This window comes from Pomacea canaliculata, linkage group LG10, assembly GCF_003073045.1.
Source record: "Pomacea canaliculata isolate SZHN2017 linkage group LG10, ASM307304v1, whole genome shotgun sequence".
Lineage (NCBI taxonomy): Eukaryota > Metazoa > Mollusca > Gastropoda > Architaenioglossa > Ampullariidae > Pomacea > Pomacea canaliculata.
The window spans coordinates 4,716,186-4,743,614 of NC_037599.1; the positions used below are offsets into that span (position 1 = coordinate 4,716,186).

General features: G+C 43.9%; 1 protein-coding gene across 6 annotated transcripts in view; it reads right to left on the minus strand.

Annotated features, from left to right (window-relative positions):
• The window catches only part of LOC112573334 (dystrobrevin beta-like), a 73,210-nt gene that overhangs the window by 21,456 nt on the left and 24,325 nt on the right, over positions 1 to 27,429 (minus strand). For all 6 annotated transcript variants that reach the window (XM_025253598.1, XM_025253600.1, XM_025253599.1 and 3 more), the window contains 9 exons: positions 26,943 to 27,023; positions 25,716 to 25,929; positions 25,441 to 25,526; positions 24,727 to 24,878; positions 24,329 to 24,437; positions 23,986 to 24,152; positions 23,373 to 23,500; positions 23,030 to 23,128; positions 22,498 to 22,600 (listed from right to left, as the gene is read on the minus strand). In XM_025253598.1, the coding sequence (XP_025109383.1) occupies positions 22,498 to 22,600; positions 23,030 to 23,128; positions 23,373 to 23,500; positions 23,986 to 24,152; positions 24,329 to 24,437; positions 24,727 to 24,878; positions 25,441 to 25,526; positions 25,716 to 25,929; positions 26,943 to 27,023 (1,139 nt within the window). The remainder of the gene's footprint in view (positions 1 to 22,497; positions 22,601 to 23,029; positions 23,129 to 23,372; positions 23,501 to 23,985; positions 24,153 to 24,328; positions 24,438 to 24,726; positions 24,879 to 25,440; positions 25,527 to 25,715; positions 25,930 to 26,942; positions 27,024 to 27,429) is intronic.

Genomic DNA, 27,429 nt, shown 5'->3' on the forward strand with positions numbered 1-27,429 from the left:
TCTGAGTACAGTTATAATTTTTTTTACACTAATTTGTTATTGTACTGTATTAATACCATGATTACTATATTACTTTACACTCACATGATATTGTTTTACATGTATATATTATTATTGCATGTATGTCCCTACTTCGCGGAAATTCGTTTATCGCGGCTGATCATAGCACCTATCCCCCGCGATAAACGAGGGAACACTGTACCTCTCTAAATTTGGTGGGGTTTTTCCCTGCGTTGATCTGTTGTGAGTTTAGAAACGAACCGGTATGCCTTCCGCCAATACTTCTCCGCCTTCCCGTGTTGGTATTGCTCGTCCCTTTCCTTCTTAATTTTTTTTTTTTTTTGAAAGCGCGGTAAGCTTATCTTAAGCTGGGATCTCGCGCTATAAAAGATTATTATTATTATTTCGAACGAGAGAAGCACCTGGGTTGTCTTGTATCACTCCTAGCTAAGAGACTTAGTCCGATCATGCTGCCTCCGGGCTGCCTCCCTGCGGAGACAGTGGCCAGCCTCCTGACAACTCTCGTTAGTCGAGTAGTGTCCAAATTGACGTGCAATTACCCCACAGCCTTACCCACTGAGCCATTAGACGCTCCCTGGTCTGTGAGGAGGCAGAGGCAGATAACCCTTCACACTTCTTGTCACGCAGGTCACCAGTGGACAGAAAATCACCGACTGGTGTTTCTTTAAGTCCATGCAGTTGTTAAAAATTGTCAACTTAAAAAAATGCAAAACAAAAGACACTAACATCAGGTAACTTCCAGGTAAGTTTTGTCACCAACCGGTGCTTTTTGGTTCAAAGAACTCATGGTAGCTACTCACTAGTCTTACTGTCCCTACGTCTTGTGTCGTAAGGTAACATGCCATTCACCCTGCTCCATTACAATCATTTGTTAGGTAATACTACGTCCAGTCATCATCATGGCCGTCGGTGTCACGTCAGCCAGCTCGACGTTCACGTAGCACAGGCTATCTCGACCTCAAGCCCCGTTCTTTAGCCGACCTGATATTCCCGATCGCTCACGGGGACAATTATTTCAAGCAGGCGGCCACTGAGGTTGACAGTAATTTCTCTGAGCTCATCGGCGGCATACGAGAAGGCAAGACACGTCCCTATCTCCACCACCCCCTAACAAACACACACTCACACACTCGTTACGCCCACATCCACTTTATCTAAGATGACACTCACTCCCACGCGCTCAGAGACTTCAGGAAGCGGTGGATGGGAGCGCGGGCGGGGGCGTGCCGAAGAGAGTGCGGAATCGAACCTTCATAGCAAGCGGGATGAATCAATGGCGTGCGCGAAAGACACTGGGTGCACGAGGTTCGATGTAGCGACAATTCCCCCTTTTTCTGAGCTCAATATCTCCAGCAACGATTCACGTGACAGGAAGGGTGAGGAGAGCGGGTACCGCCTTGTCTTCTTCTTGCAGCTCATCTTTATTCTTCCGCTCCGACTCACCAGCCACCATCATCCACCCTACCCCAACCCCTCCCGCAAGTGATTTCAACTCCTGGTCTGTGAAGATTTTTTATTTATTTTACCCGAAGAGCGTAACGATTTCCAGTTTCACACGAATTTCTCCGACCGTTTCCTTCTTCAAAAACACAGCAAGCACGCAGGTATCTCACTTATCCATCCGTTTCCCCCTCCCTAATAAAAAATGAACAAGGACATCACGATAGGTCCTGTCTATAAATAAACAGAAAAACGCACGCACGTTGATAATCAGTATTACACAATGACTTTACATCACCTTTAATAAGACATGTATGCAAGACAGGTGTGTGTGTGGGTGGGGGGAATATGAGGATCCATTCAGACAATATAAATATTCATTAGTCGATTGTTGCTAGAGAGTGCTACGATACAACATATGATAACAAAGAAAACAATTGCAGGAAATTGGATTTCAATCAAAACTGAACAAAGCACATCGGAAAAAAGTGCCTCCCTCCCCTTTCTAGTTAGTCCTCTAACAGCAGACTAAGAAGACGATGCCTAGGAACATTTCTTCGCCGCTATTTACTTTGGAAAATGATTGTATTCCTTGAAGACACCAGCCGTTTAACGGTTCCACGGCTATGAAGGTGGAGAGAGGAGGAACAAAGAATTTCGCAAAAAGAGAAGCGACGAGTTTAATCCATCAGGAGCCTCTCCCCTGAAAATATCTAGCTAAAGGGCCTTTGCCTCCCGTCGTACTTTGCATGGTAGACCTTTTCACCCTCCGCCTGGCTCCCGACTCTTTATGCGTTCAAACGAAAGAAACTTCAAACTTAAAAAAAACAAAACAAACAAGCTTGGTCCTCTAATCAAGGTCCCAGAGGTGAGCATAATCCTCCATTTTACTGGTTTATTTAACACGAAATATTACTTGGCTGCGATCGAAATCCAACGATTCATCTTTTGGGAGAAATCCAATAACTGCTCGTCCGCCTCTCAATATCGCCATCAATCATTATTTTCTCCGCTCACACCCTCGGTCACTTGTGTCCGCGCGTGTGTTGACGTGTGCGCTAGCATGTCTGTGTGTGCGTGCACGTGTGTCGGGGTCAGCGGCCATCACGGAAGGCTGTAGTCCGTTGGAGCATGTGACCTCACTGACGACAAGACATCCTAACTGTGAAGTCGCATCAGGAGAGCAACGACCGCTGTTGCTGCTGCAGTCGCTGACCGTCGCGTGAGGAGGGCGATCACGAAGCAGTGGGAAAAGACAGAGGTGGGTGCCGGGTAGGGGGAGGCGGAAAGGGCAACTAACTCGGACTACATCAAAGGGCGATAAGCAAGCTAGGAGAGGTGCAGAATGCAAGCAGAAAGACATTATGCTTCCTTCTCGGACTTCACAGAGAAACCTGGCGGCCTTGAGAATACGCAACATCACTAAATGCCGGGCAGCCATAATGGATGAAATAAAAATGGCCGTAAAAAAAAGATCAGTAAGGTTTCATCGCTCTCTATCTGCTTGCTTCGAACTGGGATTTGTAATCCGAACAGGAAACTAAATTTCTTAGGAATGTTACAACAACAAAAAAAAACCTCCGGAAAATCTTTGATAAAAGAAACCCATTATTGTCGACAAGATCAGAGGTCTGAGTTATTTACATGTGTCAACCCTGTGAAAAAATACTTATCATGATCTGAAGGTACGTGGCATTGACATTAACATAAAAAAAAATAAGGAATGCCGTGAGAGGAAAAGTTTACTTTTATCTAACGAAGTCTACCTATTGAATTCTTGGTATGTCGGATGATGAAAGTTCACATAAAAATTGTAACCACTCAGCCCAACCCACTGAATATGATTCAATCTCAACCCGCACACTGCATACGATGGCACTCAACCCTAGCAATGTGTAAAATGACATTCCTGTTAAATAAAATCACCCAGAAGATGAAACATTCTGAGAGTGAAACTGTTCGGACGATAAAATTCAACAACTAATTATAATTAAACACTATTTACACAAAAGCGCAGGACATTCATGTTATTAAATTGCTCCTACAAGGCAAAAGAATAAACACAAACAAGCCTCTTGGGTTGACTATCCAAGCGGAATAATACAAGGCTGGGAATCGACTAAAAACAAAAATCTCGAAGAACAAAGAAAAAGCTGGCTGAAGGTCCAGACATGGAGCCATTTCTAAGCGCATATGTCCAACACACTCCCACACGCTCCTGTCTCTCGGCACCACCCGACCTTTGGCCTGCAGCCACGTGATCAAGCGATCTGGCGGGAAGACGTGTACGTGAGGTGATCTCCATTTGCATATTCATAAAGCGAGCTGTCCCTCCCGCCTCTCCGCGGGCCGAGGAGCGAAAGGAAGCTTGGAGACAGCCTAGTAGCAGGGTGTTGCTGGTCCGTCTGCTCTCCTGTGAGCAGTTGGCTGACTTGACAATTATCCGCCCCACCCTCTCACCCCACCTCCTCACCCCACCCACCCCGTCATCCACCCCACCGACACGCACACGCCACCACCACCTCCCCAGGCTAACTACTTATTGCAGCCCACTGCGTGTACCCGAATCAAGGACGCCTCATATGATTATCTGTTGAACTAAAACACCCCGGGTACCGAATGTGTATTGCATTTTAAGAAGCATTAAAAATACAACGATAAACATGTGCGTGCACTGAGCACTGAGCATCGGACAGCCGTCACACGCCAGCACTTACAGTCCGCACGCGCTTCCCACAGCCGCGTTTCCACTCTTGACGTCAGCTGAGCACATGAAAACCCTCGTCAGCAGCAAGCGAAACCGCGAGATAAGTAGTTGTAAATAACTGTTTGTTCTCGCTACTCTTCTGATGCGGTGAACGTCAGCAAACATGGAGCTCACGTCAGGTATGCAGCTCACGTCAGGTATGCAACTCACGTCAGGTATGCAACTCATGTCAACAAACAAAACAAAGCTACGTCATCTGAACAGATGGGTTACCTGTGGCTTTTTCTTTGGATGGTGAGATAGAATAGAAAAAAAAAACCCGTTGTAATTCTTCCAGCTTTGTGCCATAGAAGTCAACAGTTTTTGTTGTTTGGGTTTGTTTTTTTTATATCCTCTCCCGCATTACCATCCGGAAAACGAATTGGCTAGTTTCTCCATCTCTTTCTCCGCTACTATCGACTGTAGCACCTCCTCGCGAACCCCTCTGTCTTTAACCACTCCCAAGCTCCGGTCTCAGCCGTTTTCTCCCCTCTTCCTGTCTGTCGACTGTATTATTGACATGGCAAACAACAGCCAATGCAGACAATGTCACCGGTTTGAAGTCTGTTTCCAGTGTGACTGTCTGTCTGCCTTTCACTAATTCGACACATTCAGTCTTTTAAAGATTTTTTTCGGCAAGTTGTCTCTCGCGAACCCATTATACGCTAGGAGTAGAATGTTGTTGGAAAGAAACCGTTTCCGTTCTATTCTTACTGTTCAATTCTGGCAGACGACACCATCATAAATTTAAAAACAGTTGCTTAAGGTCGCAGGCATGAAGCTTGGTGTAACTTTACACTCCCTGTGCACACAACCTGTTAGAACCAATGTAAAAAATACATAGGTATAAAAACTCTTCAACACTTTCACACTTCATTTGTGTCGAACTGAGAGTCTAACGCTGAGACAAACAAAAAAATTACCAAAATCACAAATAATATAAATTATTACAAGGACAGTAAAAGACAGTCATTGTCATTGATAACAGTGCGTGTGGAATATAGCAGCATCACCAGATCCTACTATACGGCAACCGATTCAGCTAAGATCAGCAATTTTATGAAGACATTGGAGACAGTCCTGATGTCAAGCTAATAGTTCTACAACACATCGTTGCCAGAGAGTTCCAGCTGAGAAGCAAGCCCATTCAGCTATTGTCGAGTGCCCTAAGTTACGGAAAAGTTTTATTAGACGCAGTCAAGAGGATAAATCACACCATCAGCCCATCAAAAGCTGCCCCCTGAAGACAACGGAAGGACGGAGTGCGAAAACTGACATTCGTAAAAACTCGTTTGCCGCCCGAGAGCTTTCATCTGGCCTGTTAGTCGCCATCACGACAGCTTCGGAAGCAGAACACGACAACATCAAGACTAATCGAGCGCTAGATGTTTACTCACGTTAAGAAACGATTCAGGAAAAAACAACCGTCGCAGTTTGTTCGTGGATTTGTCTCCCTTTTGCCTTCTCGGCGCTTGATGCCAGAACAGCGACGCCACCGATTCTTATCTCCCCTGACAGAGATGTTGACATCCCATTCCTCTCTGGAAGACTATAACAAGAGGCAGGAAGCGCTTCCAGGACTTTTAAATACAGGAGCAGCATCCGATGCCTTTAGATGACGACATCTGGTCGCTGGAAGGCTGCTGGCCAAAGGAGATGCTATTTGATCATGCATGGAATACCATTACCTCTCCGAGTGGTGGAGCAGATTTCAATTCGACCTCGCCTGATCCGGTCGCCGCGAGAAGCTCGTAGCGCGGACTCGAAACACGAGACACCTCGCTCGTCCTCGCGCGGCCGCCCAGCTGATGGCAACGGCATCGAGATAAAGACACAACGACCAGACGATCCAGACAAAGGGTAGAGTGCGTGTGTGGTAGGGGTGGGCTGGGGTGGGGGGAGTCTCACCTCCACAAAAAGTCCCGGTATCTCCAAACATTCTTTGCCTCTGCGTGGGTACAGCATTTCTAAGTCGGACATAAGCGGTCTTTCAACGACCTTTTTGTCATGTCCTGTCCTACTTGGGCTTCGGAAATTGCGAAGTTACATGGCAACATACAGCGAGAGAATGGATTTCCGTACATTTTAAAACTGTGGTTCTATGTAGTTTTAAGATATATATACAAATAAAAACGAGTCCCTGACAGCAGGGCCACAATCTACACCAAACTTGGAAAAGATTAAGAAAATGGTCAAACGAGTTAAATTTCCAGATGTGAGTGACAGTGATTGGCTGTGGTGTATCAAGTTAAGGCTAATATGTTTAGGTTTTAAAGTCCGTTTTACTCTTTTGCCATTATTTTCTAATCCTTCTGACCTTTTCTTATAGGTACTTTAGTGCTTCTCTATGAATTCTCCTTTTTGTTCCATTAACAAAACCATATGAAAATGCTTGAATCCGGTGCCATATAAAACCCCTTTTAATTATTATAAAATATAATTTATGATTATGTCTTCAATGAGAATACACAGACCGATTTTTAAAATTCGGTTTCTTTTCATCCATGAACTTTAACGAATGTTTGGTGAATAATGTTTATACACACTCTGTAGACAAAACCTTATTTACACGTATGCTTGCTGTATTTCCGTATTATTTTTAGTACATATTTAACTTGCCGCTATCAACCGCATCAGTCATTTGCTCTGCAAAGTTTATATTATACTACACATTGTGCAAGATGGAGTGAAGAAGGGGTAGTGGTAATATCAACATTTAAAGCCAACGTTTTTCCAGTAAAGGACAAAAAGTTTCATTCGGAAAGTAAAAAGAACACAACTATATTTTATGTCGGTTGCAAAGCCATCAAAATAATCTCAAGCACCCATTAATATCAAAAAACAGAGAAAACTCCTTAAAGTTAAAGAAGGGATCGGATTATAAAAACTGACAGCCATACTGGCTGTTTCCCGTTCTACTGTCACGTGACACGCTAGCGCGGTCATAACAAACAATACAGTCATGGCGAATATATCTTTCTCACAAATCCCCTTACTCCTCCCTGTGCTGAGGGACACTTCTACAGCCAGAAGACCTAAGAACTAGTCTGAGATTTTATCTCTAAGAAACTTTTCTAATGTATCATCTGAAGTTTTACATTAAAAAACCAACTTTTCTATTTTATAATTGAGATGTTAAAACAACAAGCGTGAGTTTAACAGCTGACCCCTCACCCAGTGTGCATCATTGTCACACACACACATATCACACGTGTGCAAGTGTCCAACAGCTTTGCACAGTCGTGTCTGCCACATGCTAAAAAAATGGTCCACTGCTGCAAACTCGAAGTGCACCTTCGATTAGCGAACTGCGATTTCTTATCGATGACTGGTGTGATGCGGGAGCGGAAGCCTGGGTAATTGCGGGCGACAAAATGGCAGCGCAAGTTGAGAGGGTCCCCCGCCTGGCCGTGGGGAGCTGTGGAGGCTGTAATGTCTGTCTTCCGGCAGGCTGTGCGGCACTTTCTCCCAGACACCAACCGCCTACAGTCGTGGTGCTGTGAACCACATCTATGGTGAGCAGCAAGCAGCAAGTCACCTGCCAGGACCGCTACAGGTTATTGCTAGGGATGAGAAACTGCTGACTAATGCTTTCACCACAGCAGCATCAGCGCCTCTCCTCTCCTCCACCTCCACCTCCCGTTCCTTTAGGTTAAGGAAAATCTACTACTTAATCTACAGGTCGATTAACTGACACTTCATGGGGACTAGAATTTAAAAAATAATATATATGTCACATTACAACGTTCATAATTCGTTCATGCCTTTAAGATTAAGGTTAGAGTGCATTTTTGTTTTAAATGAACTGTTTTGAGCTTGTTTTCCCAATATTCTAGAAAATTTGAGGGACCGCATCCCTTTGAAATACAGAAAACAAACATTACTATATTCAGAACGAGGTCAAACTATTCAAGTCACAAATGTCACGGATAGGCCTAATTACAAGAAAGTCCAGTCTCCCAAGGTTCTCAAGAAATGAATCAGCGAGAAGCGAATACAGATGTCACCAAAAGATTTGTTTTTAAATCACAGAAGCATCGTAGAAAAAGCGAAGAGACGGAACCACGTGTCAGGTATTACAGAGGACGGTTAGAGGAACATGGCGAGGAAAACAACGGAAGACAAACACACAGCTTTGCTTGGTTCATCCAAAAACTCTCCGACACCCAACAGCCTCTCCAACTCGCCATCCGGCCTCTGTTGGCAAACTTTTCGCGGCGCTCAAAAAATTGCCCAGGGAAAGAAGTCTTGCAGACATCTCCCGCAGGCGTCCATCGCGAGTCGATGAGCCAGTCGATGACAAAGTCGATGAGGGGGTTTGACTGCTTCTCCTCTGCTGCACCTCGCTGTCGAAGCGCTTGAGTCAGCGAAGAGGAAGTTAGCGAGGGAGATAATTGGGAAGCGGAACGTGAGTGAAGAGGGCGTTAGTGAATGAAATGGCTGATGGGACCGGGGTGGGTTGGTGGTGGATGGTGAGAAAGAATAAGGCACTCGGGTCAAAAAAGGTTTTAAACAAAGTGGAATAAGCTCTGATTGGTCCATCGTATCACCGTTTGACGACGATACACCCACCCACACGTTAACCTTACACACCACCCCTTCTCTAAGGTCTTACGGGTGGAACAAAAGTCTTCAACCCTTCAGCTTAGTGTATTTTGCTAGATAGAAGTCCTTATACTGGTTTTCAGTCCCTGAAACAACGGTGCGCGTATGAAAGTATGTTAGGTCTGTATGGCTGACACTTAAAATAAAAACCAGACGATGCCGACAAAACAAGAGTTGTTCGAATAAACACATCACCCAGGGTACAGAAGCCGATGCCTTCTTGCTTTCTCTCCCTCGCACGCTTGGTGTCGCCACCATGTTCAATCTCCCCTCCCTCATCCCTTCCCACCCCACTGCTGGTGTCAGGCGCCGCGTCAAGGTCCCGCCTGATGAGGCGGTTGGCGGTGATGTTCGTGGGACATGACCTCGCCACCCAGCCTTCACACACAGCTGGCGCTGACACAGTCAGCTCGTCTGGTGATCAATGGCGAATTATTCCCCCCACTCTTCATCCCCCCTCACGCAATGAACCCTTCCCTCCTCCAAGCTAGTCTGCTTTCTGTCAACAAGAGATTTCTTTTGATCTCACCTTCCACCCCGCCATTGCCAACCCCCAACAATCTTTACCACCAGGGTAGCCACATCTGAGTTGTCTCGCTAACCCAGCACGAGAACCACGATTCCATAATTTGGTATTTTACTCTCCTCCCCCAATCCCCTCCTCCAACCCATTCCAGCTGTCAAGTTTATAAACTGTCTCAACGGTTTCTTGTGCAAGACTTTCAAAGTTCCAGGGTGAATCAAATTTCGTTCCCTCTCTCTCTCTCTGTACGTAGGCCGCGAGCAGAAAGCTGATTACCTGATAATGGTAGATGCCCGCAGCTAGCCGCCAGCCAAACAATGGGGAAATTAACAAGAAATAATTGAGAGTGGCGAGCCAGGAACTAACTTTGCCAAATGCATTGGAAAGCAGCGCCGACTCTTTCTCGTGACAAAATTGCAGGGAGGAGTCGCTTCCCCTTGTTGTCCGCTCTAATGCCTGCAGCTGTACACTGGTGACGTCGCCGGCTCCACGTATTGACGTCGTACCTGACCGAGCCGCGCATGTCACGACTCGCACTTCCTGTCACGTGCTCCCTCTAGCGGCAAGCAGGATTCGGCGGTGAGGAGGAACGCGCGCGAATGTCGATAGCAAATTAGCGAAGCGACAAAATTTAGAGGTAGAAAACGAGATGGAAAAGAAGAAACGGATTTAAAAAATGGCTAAAAAGTGAAAGTGGTGCAACGTGCTAAACACGTCTGACTACGTCGCAGGTGTTTGCAGCGAAAGGTATCACACAGCAGGAACTGGCCGCCGACTACAGGATGATGGACCACCTGAGATAGCCTCACACCTTGCTACATGTCTATGAATGGACTATAGAAGTGATCGATGATAACAGACTCAACGTTAGTATCGACGACTGATGTGCAGACTGTCACGGTCTCTGATTTGCTGTATTTTAAATACTGGTTACAAGAAACCAATCAAACTGGTCTCGACCAATCAAGTTATTTGAAATAACAAATGCGCTCACTCAAGCCGAGCTACACCAAGTCACACAAAGCCACCCAAAGTTCCCCAGTTCCTCTTAATACCCGCTTCTTGCCCGCTGTCGTCTGTGCACCCGTATGACAAGCAAACACGCAATCCACCAGCGGTGTGAACATGCCAGCCAACAGTTTGCTATCGTGCCCCTCCACACATTATTGTTCTTTGTAACATTTTCAACCAACACCTCGCCCACCCTTGCTGAAAGTCCTCAATCACCGCATGGCACTCGCCACATCAGCTCCATAACCCGTTCTACACCCGCAACTGGCGCCGGCAGGAAGGCGGAAGTCCCTCCGCACACACTAGCGGACTAATTGCAATGCGCAGGGAATTGTCTTTTGGCACGAAGCTGTGTCCGCGGAAATCGGGTGTCCCTTTCAGCGGGGTACCCAGGGGGGAGAGAATCGTCTTTTCAAACGACATTAACGGCTTGTAGGCACTTCAGTAGGCCACAGTCTGCATGCGGACATCACGAGACCTCACTCAGAACACCTCCACGTTGTCAGTTAGTTGTCTACTTCGTCGTCAGTCCCATTCCCGTTTTTTTTATATCGTCGTCGTCGACGAAGTCGTAATAGTAGTCACAGGCAACAATAACAATAACAATAACAACAGTATTAACTGGCTAATCTGTCAGTGAAACAGTATCTACTTTAATGCTATTTGTCTTAAAGCAGTTAGGGGTCTAGAGCGATCAAAAATTTTATTTTATTTCCCCAAACACATATAAAACATTTATTTTAAATAAGTGAGTGAAAGTGCAGGATATTATTTCTTTACACACCTCTTCCGTCCGTGAGATACACACCTACAAACATCAACACGCACAGTAGGAGGAAAGAATGTTGGCGAAATTCAAGATAGGATTATTAACATTCCAGCTCTCTCCTCGGCTGAACCCTTGATATTGTGTACTTATCCACGCATTATCCTGATGTTTGTTGACCTCTTTCTGTGCATGATGTTTGTAAAACAGAAGTGGGGTAACATTTCGGGAGATCGTACCTTGCAATTAGCTTTACTCACTAATTAGAAAAAAAGAGCATCCCCACTAGATTTCTAAGAACACGTAGCAACCCCCGTGTTGTTTTTTTTTATATATACTTATAGATATATTTTTAATCAAAGATCATTCAAGCAATATTGGTCGCCAAGAGACAGATGAATCAGATCGTGTGAATAAAGTGAATGAATAAGAAACTAACGGCGCACTGAAGTTACAAATTTTAAGACTAATTTACTGTCCTTCCACGTCCATTCCAAAATCTTTCACCAAAAATAAAGTTTCCGATAAATGCCCATATTGACGAAAACTCACAAGACAGGTAAAGTACCTAACCAGACAGACATGCATGTGAGTGTGGAACTGAAATGGCGAAACAGTTTTTTTTACAAATGTCGGTTCACACTAGTCCTCTTAGTCTACATGCTGAAAGCATTACAGAAATATTCTACCTGCGAACCAATAACTTCTGAGATACTTTACACACTTGGACATGCTCGTCGTGAAAGCGGACTGACATATGTACATACCATCAACATCATCTTCAGGATGTCAGGCGAGCGTGCGATCATCTCGTTCCACATCATTTTGAAGTCAATGACCCCCGCACGTGTCCAGCCCTCGCCGTCCACCTCAAAAACAGATGACAACACCGCGCGCGCTCCACGGAATGTTCACAGAAGTATTGGCTCCCCGGACACGGCACACAAGTGTTCACCAGTCACAGAAGTATTGGTTCCCCGGACACAAGTGTTCACCAGTCACAGAAGTATTGGTTCCCCGGACACAAGTGTTCACCAGTACCACGTAGCACGAGCTCTGACCAGGATCCCAATCAAACCACCGTTACAGGCTCCTGCACTTTTTCTGAAACGAAATGCCAGTAGCAGGGTGTCTCCGACATGAAGACATCGACGACAGGACTCCAAGTCAAGCCTCTCCTTTCGTATTTCCACTCTGGCGTCCTGTCATCCATAAACACTTGTCGCCGAGCAGAAGGTCAGAGGTCGCACGACAGCTCAGTGTCAGGGCGTCGCCTGTAACGTCCCAACGTTTGTGTCAAAACTCGATTTCTTGTCTTACTCATCGTCCCATCCCAGACTTACTGTTGCACCTTTCACGTGATCGAACGAGCGCTTCTTGCGTATCCTTTGATCTCGTTCCGCCTTTTTTTTTAATTCCTCCTTTTCGAGTGCAAGAATCTTTGACAGGAGCCCCGCTGCATCACCGGCCTCACAACACAGTTACAAAGCGAGGTGCGCCGAGGTTCCTCAAGACGACATTGTAGTTTGCTCCAAGAACGGAATCTCGGCGAAGTCTCGCGTCCAACGAGATCGCACACTAACAGGGCTTTTACCTGCGATCATCCGCGCGCCGCCCCACGTCAACGAGTGTCTCCAGGTTTGAAGACTACACGACTGTCGAGCGCCTCTTCGATTTTGCGAGGGAAATGGCAGGCAAGCAAGCGGGAGAGCCGTGTACGCTAGCAAGCCTGACTTGATCGCATGGTGCGGGAAACAAAACTAATTGCACGGGTCATACACTCCCCCACCCCACACCACCCCACCCCGCCACTAAGAGACAAGCAGCTGCTTGCTTTTTTTTTCTTCTTTTTTTCGCTCTTCGATCGCGAGAGCGTTTAGCATGGAAACGGTTAGCATCGATCATTGGTCACCTTCACAGCCTTCATCTTGCAGAAACAAAAGGCTGTCCCCGCGTCTTCGGCTACACGTATCCCAAATGTATCCTCCACGCCGGGTAGCACTCCACTCCCAGCCTTTATTTATTTACTTATTTTCAAGGGAGCTCTCCTCGGGTAAAGTCATGTTCACACCCAGTGACCAGACGATCAAGCAGGCTCGGAGGTGACAGAACTCCCAGCCTGTCAGGTCATGTAGTTTTAGTGCCGCTCGTGCTTTTTTTTTTCTTCTGTTGACGCCCGTCGGTACTAGAACAAAGCCTGGGACACAAAAGAACCATTTGTTTGTCCTCCGGCTTGGACCAAGCTTCTCGTTGAAAGCTCAACACATAAATATGAAGCACTACATATATCCGTGAGTGAATTCGCTCTTTAGGTCCCAGACGGTCTAATGCTTAAAAAAAAGGAGAAAAAAAGGCAGCACTGCTGTTAATCCCAGCAGATCGTTTATATGTCGATCCCGTGTCGGCGACGTTGGGGAAATGGTGGCGATGTGTAAAGATCATTACGCGTGCGGGGATGGAGGAAGCACACACGCGCGCGCATGCCTGTGCTAGCTTTCTGCTCCAGGACACATGACGTCGCCATCTGGCGGGAGGCAGGGGGTCGGGGGTCGGGGGACGGGGAGGAGACCGCTGGTCCACGATCGCAGACGACGGGCGGCAGTGGAGAACGGCAACAACAGCAGCAACCGAAGCCGCTTGACACCTTGTTTGAAACAACAACTTGCTAGGCCTTCCAGATCCTTGCAGATGACTTAGCAAGGGACCTGACTATTCTTCAGACGTGGAGAAGCGCGCGCATGAAATCCGGAAGCAAACTGGTCTGGTCGATGATCTCTGATTAGCTGATCAGTCCCTCCATCGTCCTCTCGCGCGTGTGCTTGCACGTGCATGAAAATGTCAAACAAACGACTTTTTGGGTCTGCCCCATAGGCCTCCCTGCGATTCACATCTCTCTCTCTTCCTCCCAAATGGCTGTTTATTCGTCCATGTGCTTATGTGAGTTCAGGGAGAAGGGGGTTAAGCTGTATGTTAGCACTGAGTTACATTTTTATTCGTTCTTACTAATAATGAGTATTCACATCTAAAGAGTGGCTTTTAAAGTTGAAGACTTTCAGCAGTCAGTGGAAGTAAATAAATGTGTATGTGTGTGTGTGTCAGAGAGCTCGTTCTCGGAAAACATCCACAATCAGGACACCAAAAAGAACTATCCTCTCGAGAAAAGATTTAGAAATTTTGAATACGGTCGTCACTTGCTTTCACTCCCCCACCTCGACGAGGGCGTCTTAACGAAGTATTCATGAAAGTTAAAAATAATTCGATTTCTTCCGATTAAAAAATCATTTCAATAAGTTACTAAGTAACTTTTTATACTCAATGAAAAGTCATTTTCTAATATTTTAGGAGCTCATTAAGATAATCTGAGAAAAATCTATGGACAAGCTTGCACCTTCGTCATTTTGAAGTCAAGTTCAAGGTGTCCCACAACTGTACCTGCATGTCGGCTCTTTTGAAGAGGTTTACACTTCAATATATTTAACCTATATGGGATTGCTATGTCACGTGAGCTTACGTGAGGAAAATGTCAACACACAAATTGACAAAACAACAAATCGACCGTGCCTGAAGAAGGTAAGTGAGGATGTGTGTAGGGTGGGGGGATGGGGAGTGATGGAGACAGGTTTAATGCAAGCTGTAACTGTAGCTCACGCGTGATGTCATTTAAAACTGTAAATGGCCAGGAAAATTTTAAACCTCTCAGTTTTCAAATGAATCTCATTTCTTTGACAAGGGTCATTCCTTTGATGTCAGCCACACAGCGAACCTCACCGGAAGTCAGGCGATGCGCGATTTCAACACAAACTCAAACTACATTGAAGTAAATATCTTTGTCTGCTTCTTGTAACTCTAACATTGTAGAAATGGCCAGCCACTCTAAACAGCTGGATTTTTAATAAGGTAATGCATCCAAGTCGACTTTCTTGTAAGAAACAAATGGGAAGTGAACTCTAGTTATACGAGGAGATTTCAACCGAGTTGCTGTCCCTGAAGTTTGCAAAGTAAGCTGCATACTTAGTCATCGGGATGTAGACAAGTCATCACAACAATGTGAACAGTGTGTCGTACATGTTGGGAGATAAGGATAATCAAATAAAATTTTAAAACATAAACTGTAGAATTTTTCGCGTTAAAGCACAAATTCGTTTCCGGTTTAACAATCAAGATCAGGAGGAAAAGCAGACGACGAGAACTCTCGTGTTGATGGAGGTACAAAATCTCAAGATTTATAATCTGTTGTCATGGACGCATGTAGGTGGACTGATGTCTGCCGAAACTCTTAGCCTCTTGCGAAGTTCGTGGTTGTGTTCATTTGCTCTGTCGTGAGAAGTGGAGGTCGACAATTTTTGTCAAAAAAGAAAAAACTAACACATTAATCTCTAGTGTATTGTTGACTTTCAAACTTATATCGCGGTTCCGGATATTACAGTGCTAAATGGTTTGTCGACACCTGGCAGCCTGCAACTTCGCGAGAGACTAAGACTTGGTCTCGGCAAACAGACAGCAGTCCAGATACAATTATATCCGTGGTTTACACCTGTCAAACCATCCACTGTCAGGTGTATGTGTGCTTGGCTACAGACTCCAGACAATGGCTTGCTGCAGCCACCATTCAATGTTACAGTGTTCCTGCGATTAAATACTTGACCTGCTTCCTTGCTGTCCTCGTCAATATTCGGTTATCTGTAAGTGAACGGGGTATGCAGTCCCCTGGGGTGCCCTTCGCGGGAGTCTGAAGTGAGCATGCAAGGCAAAACCTGAGCTGATTCGAAGCCAGGGGCGGACGAGACTTTTTACATTATCAGAAATGCCCGGTATTGAGTTCACGATGAGAATGCTAGTCCAAAATCTTGTATTCTTTTCCAAATGTCAACAATAACAACATCATATGAATAAACAGATTGCTTTAAACAAATCCTACAAAAACAAAAATAGTTCTTTCTGACTCTTCCTCTTTCAACCTCTCTCTCTCCTAACTGATCCCTTTGTGTATGCGCAATGAAATGCAGTGTGCTGCAATTTTCAAACATGTTCTTTAACTCATATATAAAACATATAGGGGACGAAATGTTTTGTAAGACCTGTCACGACCCAGAGTTGTTTGCCCATAAACTCCAACGGTGGATGTGGACAAGACCTTTCTAGATTATTACTTAGTAAAGTGCACAGTTATGAAATCACAAATACAGATTTTGTCATAAAAATCCTCAGTGTAACTGCTTTATGAAAGGATTCTGTGAAGGAGACACCGACTTGTCAAGTCAACCTTCAGAATGTTTCCACATCACAGCAAAAAAAGCAACCCTCCTGCTGCCTATAACAAGGGGCCACTTAAATGCCTCCTGTGCCCATCCCAACATTTCATATTTATTCTTTTTTTTTTTTTGCTCTCTCTGGACCGGCGCCCAAAAACCGTTTCCTTGCCAGGATTGCATGCGGAGGAGACATCTACTACGGCTTCCGCGAAAACAAAGTGAGAAACACACCGGCAGCAAGCGATGGTGTTTACTGTCGGGTGGCCAGCACTTGTCTTCAAAGCTACATTACAGCTGCAGCCCATTGCAAGTGCAAGTTATTGCCATCTGTGCTGTAAACACTGTTTACAGGCCCTTTTCGCCCATTATCCTGTCGTTTATCTCCTCTCCCAGCCCCTGCTGAGGGACTCCACTCATCGACACGACGCTGATTAGCGACGACAACGACCGAGGAGGGGCGGGGTGTGTGTGTGGACTCAGGGTGGAGGATGGGAGCTTTTCAAGTGGAATGAAAGGTTTGTGATGTCTTGCACAAGCAAGCTTCGTATGGCTAAAACAAACCTTCAACAGTGTCGTTATAGCTTTTCAAAATAATCAGCTGGCATCTCTGGCTTGAAGGAAACGGCTCTCGCCTTAAAATCTCTTTTTCTTGGGAAAAGTGTGATGCTATGTGTCAGTGACACTTCCATAACAACGGTAGTTCGTGTTATCATTAAGCTGTGAAAATGTGTACGACTGCTACTCCCTGTTGTCACTGCCACACCAACTATACCCACCTCAACAATATTATCATCGATACAGCCAGGCCATTAGCTCCGACAACATTCACAGGTCATCATCACAGCTACCAAGACTGCTGGAAGCATTCCAAAAGAAATTATCGATCTTTAACCAAAAAAAAAAAAAAAATAAAAAAAAAGACAAACAATCCAATCTCTCCCAGATGGTCGCACCACCGCATCTACAGAAAGTTCCTCCATTATTATTTTTATTTCTGTGCCGTTTTGTAAAGCGTTTTGAGCAAGCCTTTGATGGCACTATTTAGATAATTATTATTTCTGTGAACACCACTCTTGCAATATATTTGATCATGATTACAAGGCACGTGTGCATTCGCTGTTTAGGAACGGGGGTGGTGAACAGAGAGAATTATGGAGTAAAGACATAGAGGCATGAAGTCGTCGAGACAAGTTCGACTGTAAAACGATTCGAGTTACAGAACAGGTTGAGAGCTATATCGAGGACAACATTTCATCATCTGGATTGAAAGATGGTTTTTCGCCATCATTAGTTAACAAATTAATTTCAACATGTCAGCTCCATGTTTTAAGAAACCCAGTGGCTTACTGAAGATAAATTTCTTACCTGAGCAGTGTCGCGGATATAATCCTTCTGCTGCTTCCACCTGCTACTGTGTTGTTTTTTTTCCCACAAGCCCTCCTTTGAAAATTTTTATGAGCTTCGTCTATGCTTTCTTTCACACACACACCCTCTCTTCTCTGTGGGCGAGCTGGGTGAAGGCTATAATCCCACGGCACCCGGCTGCCGATGTCCGGGTGCAGATATTTCTGCTATTTTCAACTTGCTGTTTAAGAAATTTTAAATGAATACATTGGATGCGATGTTGCAGCTTTCCAATGACAAATCATTACAGTTTATCCTCCTCACCCCCCTTCATCCCTTCCCGTCTGCGGGGCTGGTGTCTAGGTTTCCTTTCATCAAACACAGCTGCCAAGCGGCGACAATCCTGTTTGTTTACAAAAAAACAAAAGTACCGATGTTTCAATTTGTCAACGTCAAAGTCATTTGCTGCCGACACCTGCAGCGACTGCGGGGCTGTCACGAGCTTTCATCGAGCGCCAAAGAAACAAAAGACTCAGACCGACTGAAGACCAGGGTGGACGCTCATGGCGATGGCGCCATCAGGAAATGAACTCCGTCTTACTGCGCAAATGCGGAACGTTAATATTTAATTCTGCTTAAACGCAGCAGCAGCAGCATCAGAGAGGAAAATGAAAACAAAATTAGTTGGAAACGCTTTTTTTCCATCACTGGGTCATCGATCACTGTTCTAATGGGCTGTCAGCAATCTGCTAATGAAGATTCTGAACTCAAGTTTTCTTGGTCGCCTGGAGAAGGGCTTTCAATTCACATCAAGATTTGACATGGCACTGAGAAAGCAGGCTCTAATGGACTAAGTGCTTAATTTACACCCACCCCACCCCTTACACCCTCTCTTCCTTTTGTCTTCAAACAATCCAGCTACCTGCGAAACACACCATCGCACTACTTTCATAACCGCGCGGAGTAATCGAGGGCTGGGGAGACTTTGGTCAATAAAAGTGATAACACGTTTGGTTTCGATGTGTTCAAGATGTTAGTCGAAACATTTATGAATACTTTTTAATTGTTTACATTCGCCATTGTGTTTAAACTTCGTGGTCACCCTGTTAGAGTGAAAGTGTGCGTGTGAGAGAGGGAGACAGAAAACGAGAAAAAAGTGTAGATGAGTGAGAGAGAGAGAATGAGATGTTGTTTCTCACCCATTATATATCCCACGGAGAGAGAGAAGCAATTGAGCCAGACAGATAAAAAGAAATATCGTTCACAAATAAATGTACAGAGACAGAGAATCTGTCATTTGTATGAGTAAATTCGGATGATGGATGACACCAGACAAGCCTCAAGAACCATGCACCAGACGTGTGTGGGAAGAGATGAAGATTTTTGCCTGTCACCTTTAGAGACTACATCTTAGAAACACTGGCAACCCACACACATACTGCTGAAACAGTAGTGGAAGCGGCGGCTGAAGCGGATGTAAAAAGAAAACCCCAAAAACTTGACGAATCCAGCAGCTCGACAGCTGGAAACGGAGCTGGTGGAAAGAGAAAGACAAGAAAACTTGAGGAAGAAGACATGGAGGTACCACGGAGGTAACCCCACTCTGAACTCTGGTCGAGCGCTGAAAGGAAGCAGGACTACAACATCGACGACATGGCGCAGCACCACACCTTGGACAAACAATCGTGTTTGGCAAACTCCTATCAGGTGGCCACCCAAACATGCCAGTCACAACTGTCAGCACCGAGCACGATACTGTTAGAATTTTCAGACTGTTTAATCACAATCGTCTCTCGCTGGTCATCGAACGCTGCAGCCGCCTGGGTGAGTGCGGCGCTGGTGTGGTGGTTACAGCAGACGACTTTAAAATGGCGCCCAGTCCCTCCCACCTGGCTTCCACTGCCGCCTTGGTCTGAACCAGCGACTGACACTCAATTTATGGAACCTGCGTATTTATAATTTGCATAAAATGTCATCTACAATTCATTACATTATTAAACAGATGCAAGACAATGGCGGTTTCTTTCTTGTGTGCTTTTTTTTAGGCCATTGGCAGTATTAGTCTTTCTGGCCATAAAAAATGTCACAATTAAAACCACAGCGATACTTAAAGTGGAAGAGTGCACAAAACAGTAATTATAATTATGAATGATGGTGGTTTTTTTCAGTGTGTTTCTGCAAGACCACTTCACACCCAGGAAAAACAAACTCTAGTGCCTGGCCCGCCACACTTCCCGGACGCATGACTTCCCGAGGTTTTCATGGCTGATCCTACCCTTTGACAGAAAATAACAGCTAAAAGAATCCCGTGGAAACAGCGCATACATATTGTAGACTTACTGTCTTGTCGCACAATATAGAATCTTCACGAGCATGGACAGAAGAAGAATGGCAATGGGAGGGAACTGCTGCTTGTTTTCGGGGTTTGTCTCCCCGTCTCCTGTATCTTCGCGTCCTGTTCATGACCTTTCGATCTTCAGGACACAGGGGAGCCGGACTGAATACGTGTTGTTCTGCCAGACTATACTGCCTCTTCCACCCCTCTCCTGCCAACCTGTACACCGACTTCCAGTCACAATAAATGTTTTATTACCAGTCGAGAAAGTAACAGCAGTCAATAGACTAGTATCCAAGCACTTTGGAGGCGGTGCTGAATTATACTCCAGCAATGACCACCATTGTCTGCATGGACTAGCTTACCCGCAAACAGCCATAGAGAATTTTCTGCAAAACCTTTGATTATGGAACAGCAACAATTGTTAACTGTTGTTTTTGAAGACCGAAAACTGTGCTGAATGTTGTCGGTAACATACAGCCTATGACCAAGTCATAATCGAAGGGAATATTCCGGTCAAAGTCGGAGAATATCAGACAAGAGGTTTGCATTTTTATTGTCTTTTCTTGTCTGTTTTGATTATGTGGTGGTGATAGGACACTGTTGTATTACCGTAAGCAGGTAAATCTGTCAACTGCAGCGCGTTGAAATACACAAACTGATTCACATAAATAAACAGACTGGTTCACATAATACAAATACTGCTTCACACAAATATCCTGATTCACATAAATATATTTTTGCCTAAAATACTTTATAATCATCGTCGTTTGTCCTCTTTTAAGGATCAATAAATTGAATCAATAAACAATCAACAAATATACTGGTTCACACCAATACACAGTAGTTCATACAAATAAATATTTCACAAAGTGAAGTCGCCGCATCAAGAATGATGTGGACAAAAGGAAGACGACTCTAAACTGTGTTATATCGCGATAAAACATCTTTGGTGGCTTCCATCGTTTCAGCGGCTGACATACAGCTGTCCACTTACCAAGTCGATACGCCACTTAAGCAGCTCAGACAACTCGGGAAAATCAAGCACGGGAAGGGAGCAAACTCAGCGCGACTAATTGAAAGCGGATATAGACCCGCTCATTAGCCGCTCGCCGATTGCCAATTTCCGGAACACGGATACCAGGATAATGGCAATGTTTTATCCATGGCTTTGGACAGCAGCCGTGTATTAATTAATTATGAGCCTTGAAAGCTCCAGCATGACTTCCCAATCCTGCGTGTCTCGGCTTCGCAATCGCCACTCGCCCAGACAGTGTTCAGTCAGGTGATAGCATTCTCCCCCTTCTATCACAATCCCTCGCTAAGCCTCCTTCCCAAACCTCCTGCTGCCATGGATGTCATCAAGCTGCTGGAGATACAAAAGGGAGAGGGGGTGTTTGTTTAGGGGGAGGTAGCCTTGTCTTCCTGTGATGTCAGGGTTCTGGTGGCTTGTCTCCTTGTAAAGGCTCACAGATCCGTGCTGGGAGACAGATCGGCAACAGAAAGACTTGATGACCGTTTCTGCGGGGATCATCCTCACAAGGTTGAATCTTTGATGATAATGGAGGCATCAAGCTTGGCGATAAACTACTACTGTTCGTCTGTCGTATTGTAAGGAGCTCGCCCATCCAGACCCGATTCTTACCGACTTCCCTGCTGTTTTCAACACACATTTTTGTATACAAGGCTCACGAAAGTAGCAATTGACCATATTACTTCTTATGTAGTATTTTATTCAACTCATTTAAACCACACCACTGGCATTGTATTCTGAGAGTCCCTCACTATTGTCTTTTCACCTCACATCCTTACAGGTGTCAGGTGGCACAACATAAAAGTGACTGTCACCCAGACACTGCAATCTAGGGTCGGTCGTCATCTCTGCTTCACATAACTTAATTCTCTCTGGACTTTCTGCCTTAATTTCAAGCTGTTAATAGGATTGCAAGAGACCACATTAAAAAAAAATTTAGTTGCTGACAGCGCAAGACATCAAACACTAACCAGCCATCTTTCTTTTTGCTGCAAATACGTGCAGACTGACCTTTAAGCTAAGTTCACCTTTCTGAATTACCTGCCATTGTGATTGATGATAACTGTGAGCAAACTTGGCCCAGGCATAGTCTCCCTTCTGAATGCTTCTATCTTTAACTTTGTATTACATCCTCTTTCAAACTGACATTTGTGAAATGTGCTTATGTCCATGTCTCATCTCAACACAATAATGAAAAATTAATGTACATTAAACAAATTATAATCAGAAAAATTGCTGTAACAGACTTCTGCAAGTGCTTGAACGCTTGTGTGTCTGGACATAACAATTATTTGATGTGTGCATGGGAATGGAGATTAGGAGAAAATTATTACTGCAGTCAGCAATGACAGAGGAAGGCTGTAAAGACAGACAAACAGATAAACTACACCGCACTGAAGGGAAAAATAAGCTTGACTCACAGCATTGTGGCTATCTGCAGCCAGTCGAGCAGCATATCTGGCTATTAAACGATGTTCATCATCTATCCGACAAGAGTCAACACTCGCACTGAACTTTCCAGGGCTGAAACATTTACAGAGAGAAAGAAAACATATTCAGAGTCAGATCAAAGTAAAACATAAATAAAGTTTTCACAGTTGGTAATGTTGAATCTCTCCCCAAACATGCAATAGCATAAACTGAGAAGCTTGTGTCAGACTCGTAGTTTAGTTTCTCATAATATTTTACATTAAATAAGAGAAGCAAAGATCAGAATCGCAGAGTCACCTGCACACAAAAGCATCCTCAGTGTAAGAATGCAAGCTCACTTTGATTTAAGGATGTACATAATATGTACACAATCATATAAAGATATACATGTGTTGTCTCATAAAAATCGATAAATTGTTTTTACTTTCATCAGTAACCTTGTAACCTTTCAAAAATATGAGCATGATAACAGGTAACAGGCTGACAAGACTGCTTTTAAAATAAAGGTCTGGGACTACTAACCTTCGTGTGTTGGAACTACTGTCTATTGAGGTGAGGTCTGCTGACTGGGAAATGGATCGGTCACCAAACCCATTGTGAAGTGGCACAGGTGTTGGAGGTCTGAAAAATAAGAAAGACACTAAAAAGATTATTGATGCCGAAATATTATTGTGGATTTTTAAAGAGAACTTGTCAGCAAGAATAAGACAATGACAATAGCTCTGCTATCCTGTGAACTACCTCTGCCAGTGACTCTTCCTTGCAAAACTTTCAGGGCACTTACTGATTTGCCTGTTATCAAAAACAATGTTCCAGTCTAGGCACACCAAGTGATGACTAAAAGGCATGAGAATAAGGCACTCACACGATATGAGACAAGTCAATTGTCTTTTCTGGAGCTTCTGGAAAGTGGGGTAGCTTATGGTTGGTCTGGTGAGGTGCACACTGAAATGACTTCTTTATAGAATGACCCAACTGTTTTGTGTTAGACCGCTGAAATATACAAAATTAAGAAAAACAATTGTGGCTTGCTAGCACTACTGAACTTTTATCAGAACCTTTAAACTAAATCCTCAAATCCTGAAGTGTCAATTTTCCTTTAACATTGAGTCCCTTTATTTTGGTTCCTTCATCTCCTTCTTGCTATCACATCAAAGTGTCAACCATGTTAGCACTAGGCTGTCCTGAAATGGTTGTGTGCCTCAATGAACCTTAACTCTTGCGAAAGTCACAAGCAAAACGTTCCCTCCCTTTCACTAACCTGATTAAGGAACAAGGACGCCCATCAATAACCACTACTATTAAAATGATTTTTAAAGGACTTAAAATGCGATAGGTCATTACTCACCAAATGCTAAAGGAAAATGTTTACTCTTCTTTAAGAAGCACTGGAAGGTGGAAGAATTCAGTTTGCACAGCATGAATGAAAAAGTTTGGAAACAAGTGGAATAAGAACTGCGGAGAGGTGAGCAGCTTACATAGCTTGTGTATTCCTTCATCTGGTGATCAGGATTGTGAATGCCAGATGTGCGTCCCCTCCAGAAGCAGTCCTGACACAGGTTATATTTGAAGCACTGTTGGCATTTGTAGCGGAATCCAGTGAAGGAAGCTCGGTGACATCCCTCACACTGAACAGGATGGATGACTGAAATTAACAATTTTACAACAGGTCAAGGCCAGTATTAACAGCCTCAAAAACCAGGGGACATGTGATCCTACACAGTTTTGCATGTTAGGCAACAGTATCTGTACTGATTCTACCTAACCCATGCTAATAATAGCTTACCTGATTCTACCTAACCCATGCTAATAATAGCTTACCTGATTCTACCTGAGCCATGCGAGTCAGCGTAGGTAGCCACATTAAGTACTGTGGCCCAGGCACTGCCATCATTACATTGAGAAAATCATTCACATTCACCCTTGAGTTCTGTCCACATAAGAAAAATGACATGAGAAACCTCAATATTTGATATTTCAGAAAAAAAAATTTAGTCAACTTATTTTTAAATGCATTTGAGACTTGCAATGCAACAGAAATTTTTCCAAACAGTAAACACACTTTTACAATTTTCAACTAAATATAAATTAAAACTTAATACAATTATTTTTCACTAAGTCTAAATTATGTCAGCAGCATGCGTACATTTGCAAATGTAAATCACACTGTCTCTATACAAGTTTTATTATAACAATAGCACTCGGAATATGACACCTACCACATCAAAGCAACTGCGGGAGGCAGACTCTGTGTATCCAAATGAAGGGCCTTCAAAGATGGCAGTGGGCAGGGCCAGCAACTCCCGCAAGTACTCATCAAATTTGTTCCAGATCATGTGACCACTAGAGTCTGAGATCTGAGTGAAGATGTCTGTAAGAGTATTCATACTGAATTCTAACACCATATTTTAAAACAAAGTTTATTATTAAGCACTTAAGTGTATTCACTTATACAAATTTTACTTTTGAAAAATGTGTGCAAATTATATAAAGGTGTACAGCACTTAGTGTAAGTAATAAACTGCTCTCACTTTGAGTCTCATTTCATTTGCATTTCTTTTTTATTTCATGAACTGGACAGAGAATGGCACAGAGAGAAGTGGATGCATGTGTTTCTGTGTGCATGTGTCTACATGCATGCACTTTAGTGCATTTGTGTGCACTTGCAGACACGTCTCTATGACAATTTATAACAATTACTTTAAGTATTACTATTATTTGCTCCGCAAGATGCACTGGTCAACAACAATCTTACATACCTTTACGTTAATTACCTAGGTACCTACACAAATATTGGGATTTTGACTGCAAGCACACACATTCATCCATCATCTATCTATTAACTGTTGTGATTTTTGTCTATAGTGTTTACAACTAAACTGAGATTTCTTTCTTTCATACTTAAAAAAAATGTGTGTGCAAGTCACACTTACATCTCAACTTGTCTATCAGTTTTCCTGCACACATGTGAGACAGGGAAACTTTAATTGCAAATGTGCGAACCTGTCCCATGGATTCCCTGAAAAATATTCACAGAGAGAAGGCATGTCTGTTAGTATGCCTTCCATGAAAAAAAAAATGGCTGACACAATTCATGAAAACTCTGTGTATCTAAAATGTGACTGCCTATGGGAGATTATCTTATCGCTTCTCAGATTAAAAAAAAGATAACATCCAGTAACTGTCCCCTCTCAGCACAGGTAATTACCTATCATAGGTGTTAAGCAGCCAGCTGAGGGTTAACCCCACACTCTCCTCCACATTGATCTGCTGTGCCACAGGTAACCGCTTGTTCAGCTGGGTGAAGACGGTTGTCAAGACTGCCTCCAACCGCCCTACTCCTAGGTCATTGTGGGCATCAGTGGAGTTGAGTCCATTCTCCCGAAAAGCCTCAATCATATTCCAGATGTCTACTTGATGTACTGCAACAAGAGTCTCCCATAAAATCCAAATGCACAACTCATAAAGAACTTGAATAGACAGCAAGGTATTTACCAAAGAAAATTATATTCTATGCTGAAAAGGTTGTGTAAATTAATTACATAACTGATTTTTAAAATTTGGTAGAATTCCATAACCTTATCAGATATTTTTAAAATCTTATAAATAGCGCATAGTGTGGCTAGGTGCATGTTATATATATACAACCCAGAGCAAAGTATGCCACCAATATTATTGCAGGGGGTTTCCTATAGCAGGGAAAGGAGAGAGATAATAAATGAGCAAGACAGATGTGCGTCGGCGGACAACTCATCCCTTACGCTATAAACGCTAAGCGGAGTTCTGTCCCTTGCTTTTTAATCTCGTTCACTACTATTGCTGCATCTCACTATGCCCACCCAACGGCTGGTCATAGTTGTGGATGGTAGGGGGAAAAGATTTAATTTTGTTCGCTGTAGGCGCTACCTGTCGACAACCTGACAAGAAAAGGGACACCGTCTGGTCACCGCCGGGTACCCCTTCTAGTAAATAAACAAAGTGGCTATCTTGTAATTTGTTTCCAGTTCATGTCTGCTGTATCTTGTGTACATCTGATTATCAGAACTACTCCCGCCGCTAAAATCAGATGAAGTTAGTGCAGTTAGATATTTTATATGGGGGTGGGGGACTAAATCCAGAGAATCCTTCCAACTCCGATAATTAAAATCAAAGCCACACAGACCGCCTGACCACCATATGTCACTGGCGAGTGTACAAAAGCCATTATTAGCTGTGTTAGTGCTGGGTGGCCGCTCCAGGCTATTTTTGGCTGCAAGTCTTCAATCATTGATCGGAGAGTGGGGGCGGTGCTGGCTTTGATCTTCCAGGCTGCAAGACGGCCACGAGGTGCGCGCGCTGTCCGGCCTCCTCCACCATCACACGCAGGTACTTAGACCTTAACTGTAGAAAGAAGGAATAAGGGAGAAACAGAAAGCAAAAGAGAGACTTCACTTACAGTTAGTCCGTTTTTGAATGAAGCGGAGTTTACAGGCCGTTCGATAGGTTGCGAACCGAATAACATCAAAGTTTTGTGCTCCTGGAAACAAACAAACAAACAAAAATCAAGACCGTTTCGAGCTAAGATGACAAGATCAGTCTAGAGACCTGGGCTCAGCCGGACAATACATTTCCATGTTTTAATCACATTTAGGTCTTAAGTTAAAAACTTTTTTATTTTAATATACAATGTTTGTAAATGGCTTCAAAGTAATTTCATAAAAACTTCTAATTTGCTTCAAAAAACACTTTTAAGGTTTCGACTTGTGTCGAGCAAGGGAGACAAGGATAAAATGACAATTGTTTTAGTTTTCGGCGACAAAAATCAGACTGAGTCGATGATTCGTTTGAGACCAACACAAAAAAATAACGATCACACAGCTTGAAAGAATGAATTGTGTGGAAGACTTGTGATAAGACCGGACTAGGGCACTGCTTGCTAGCAT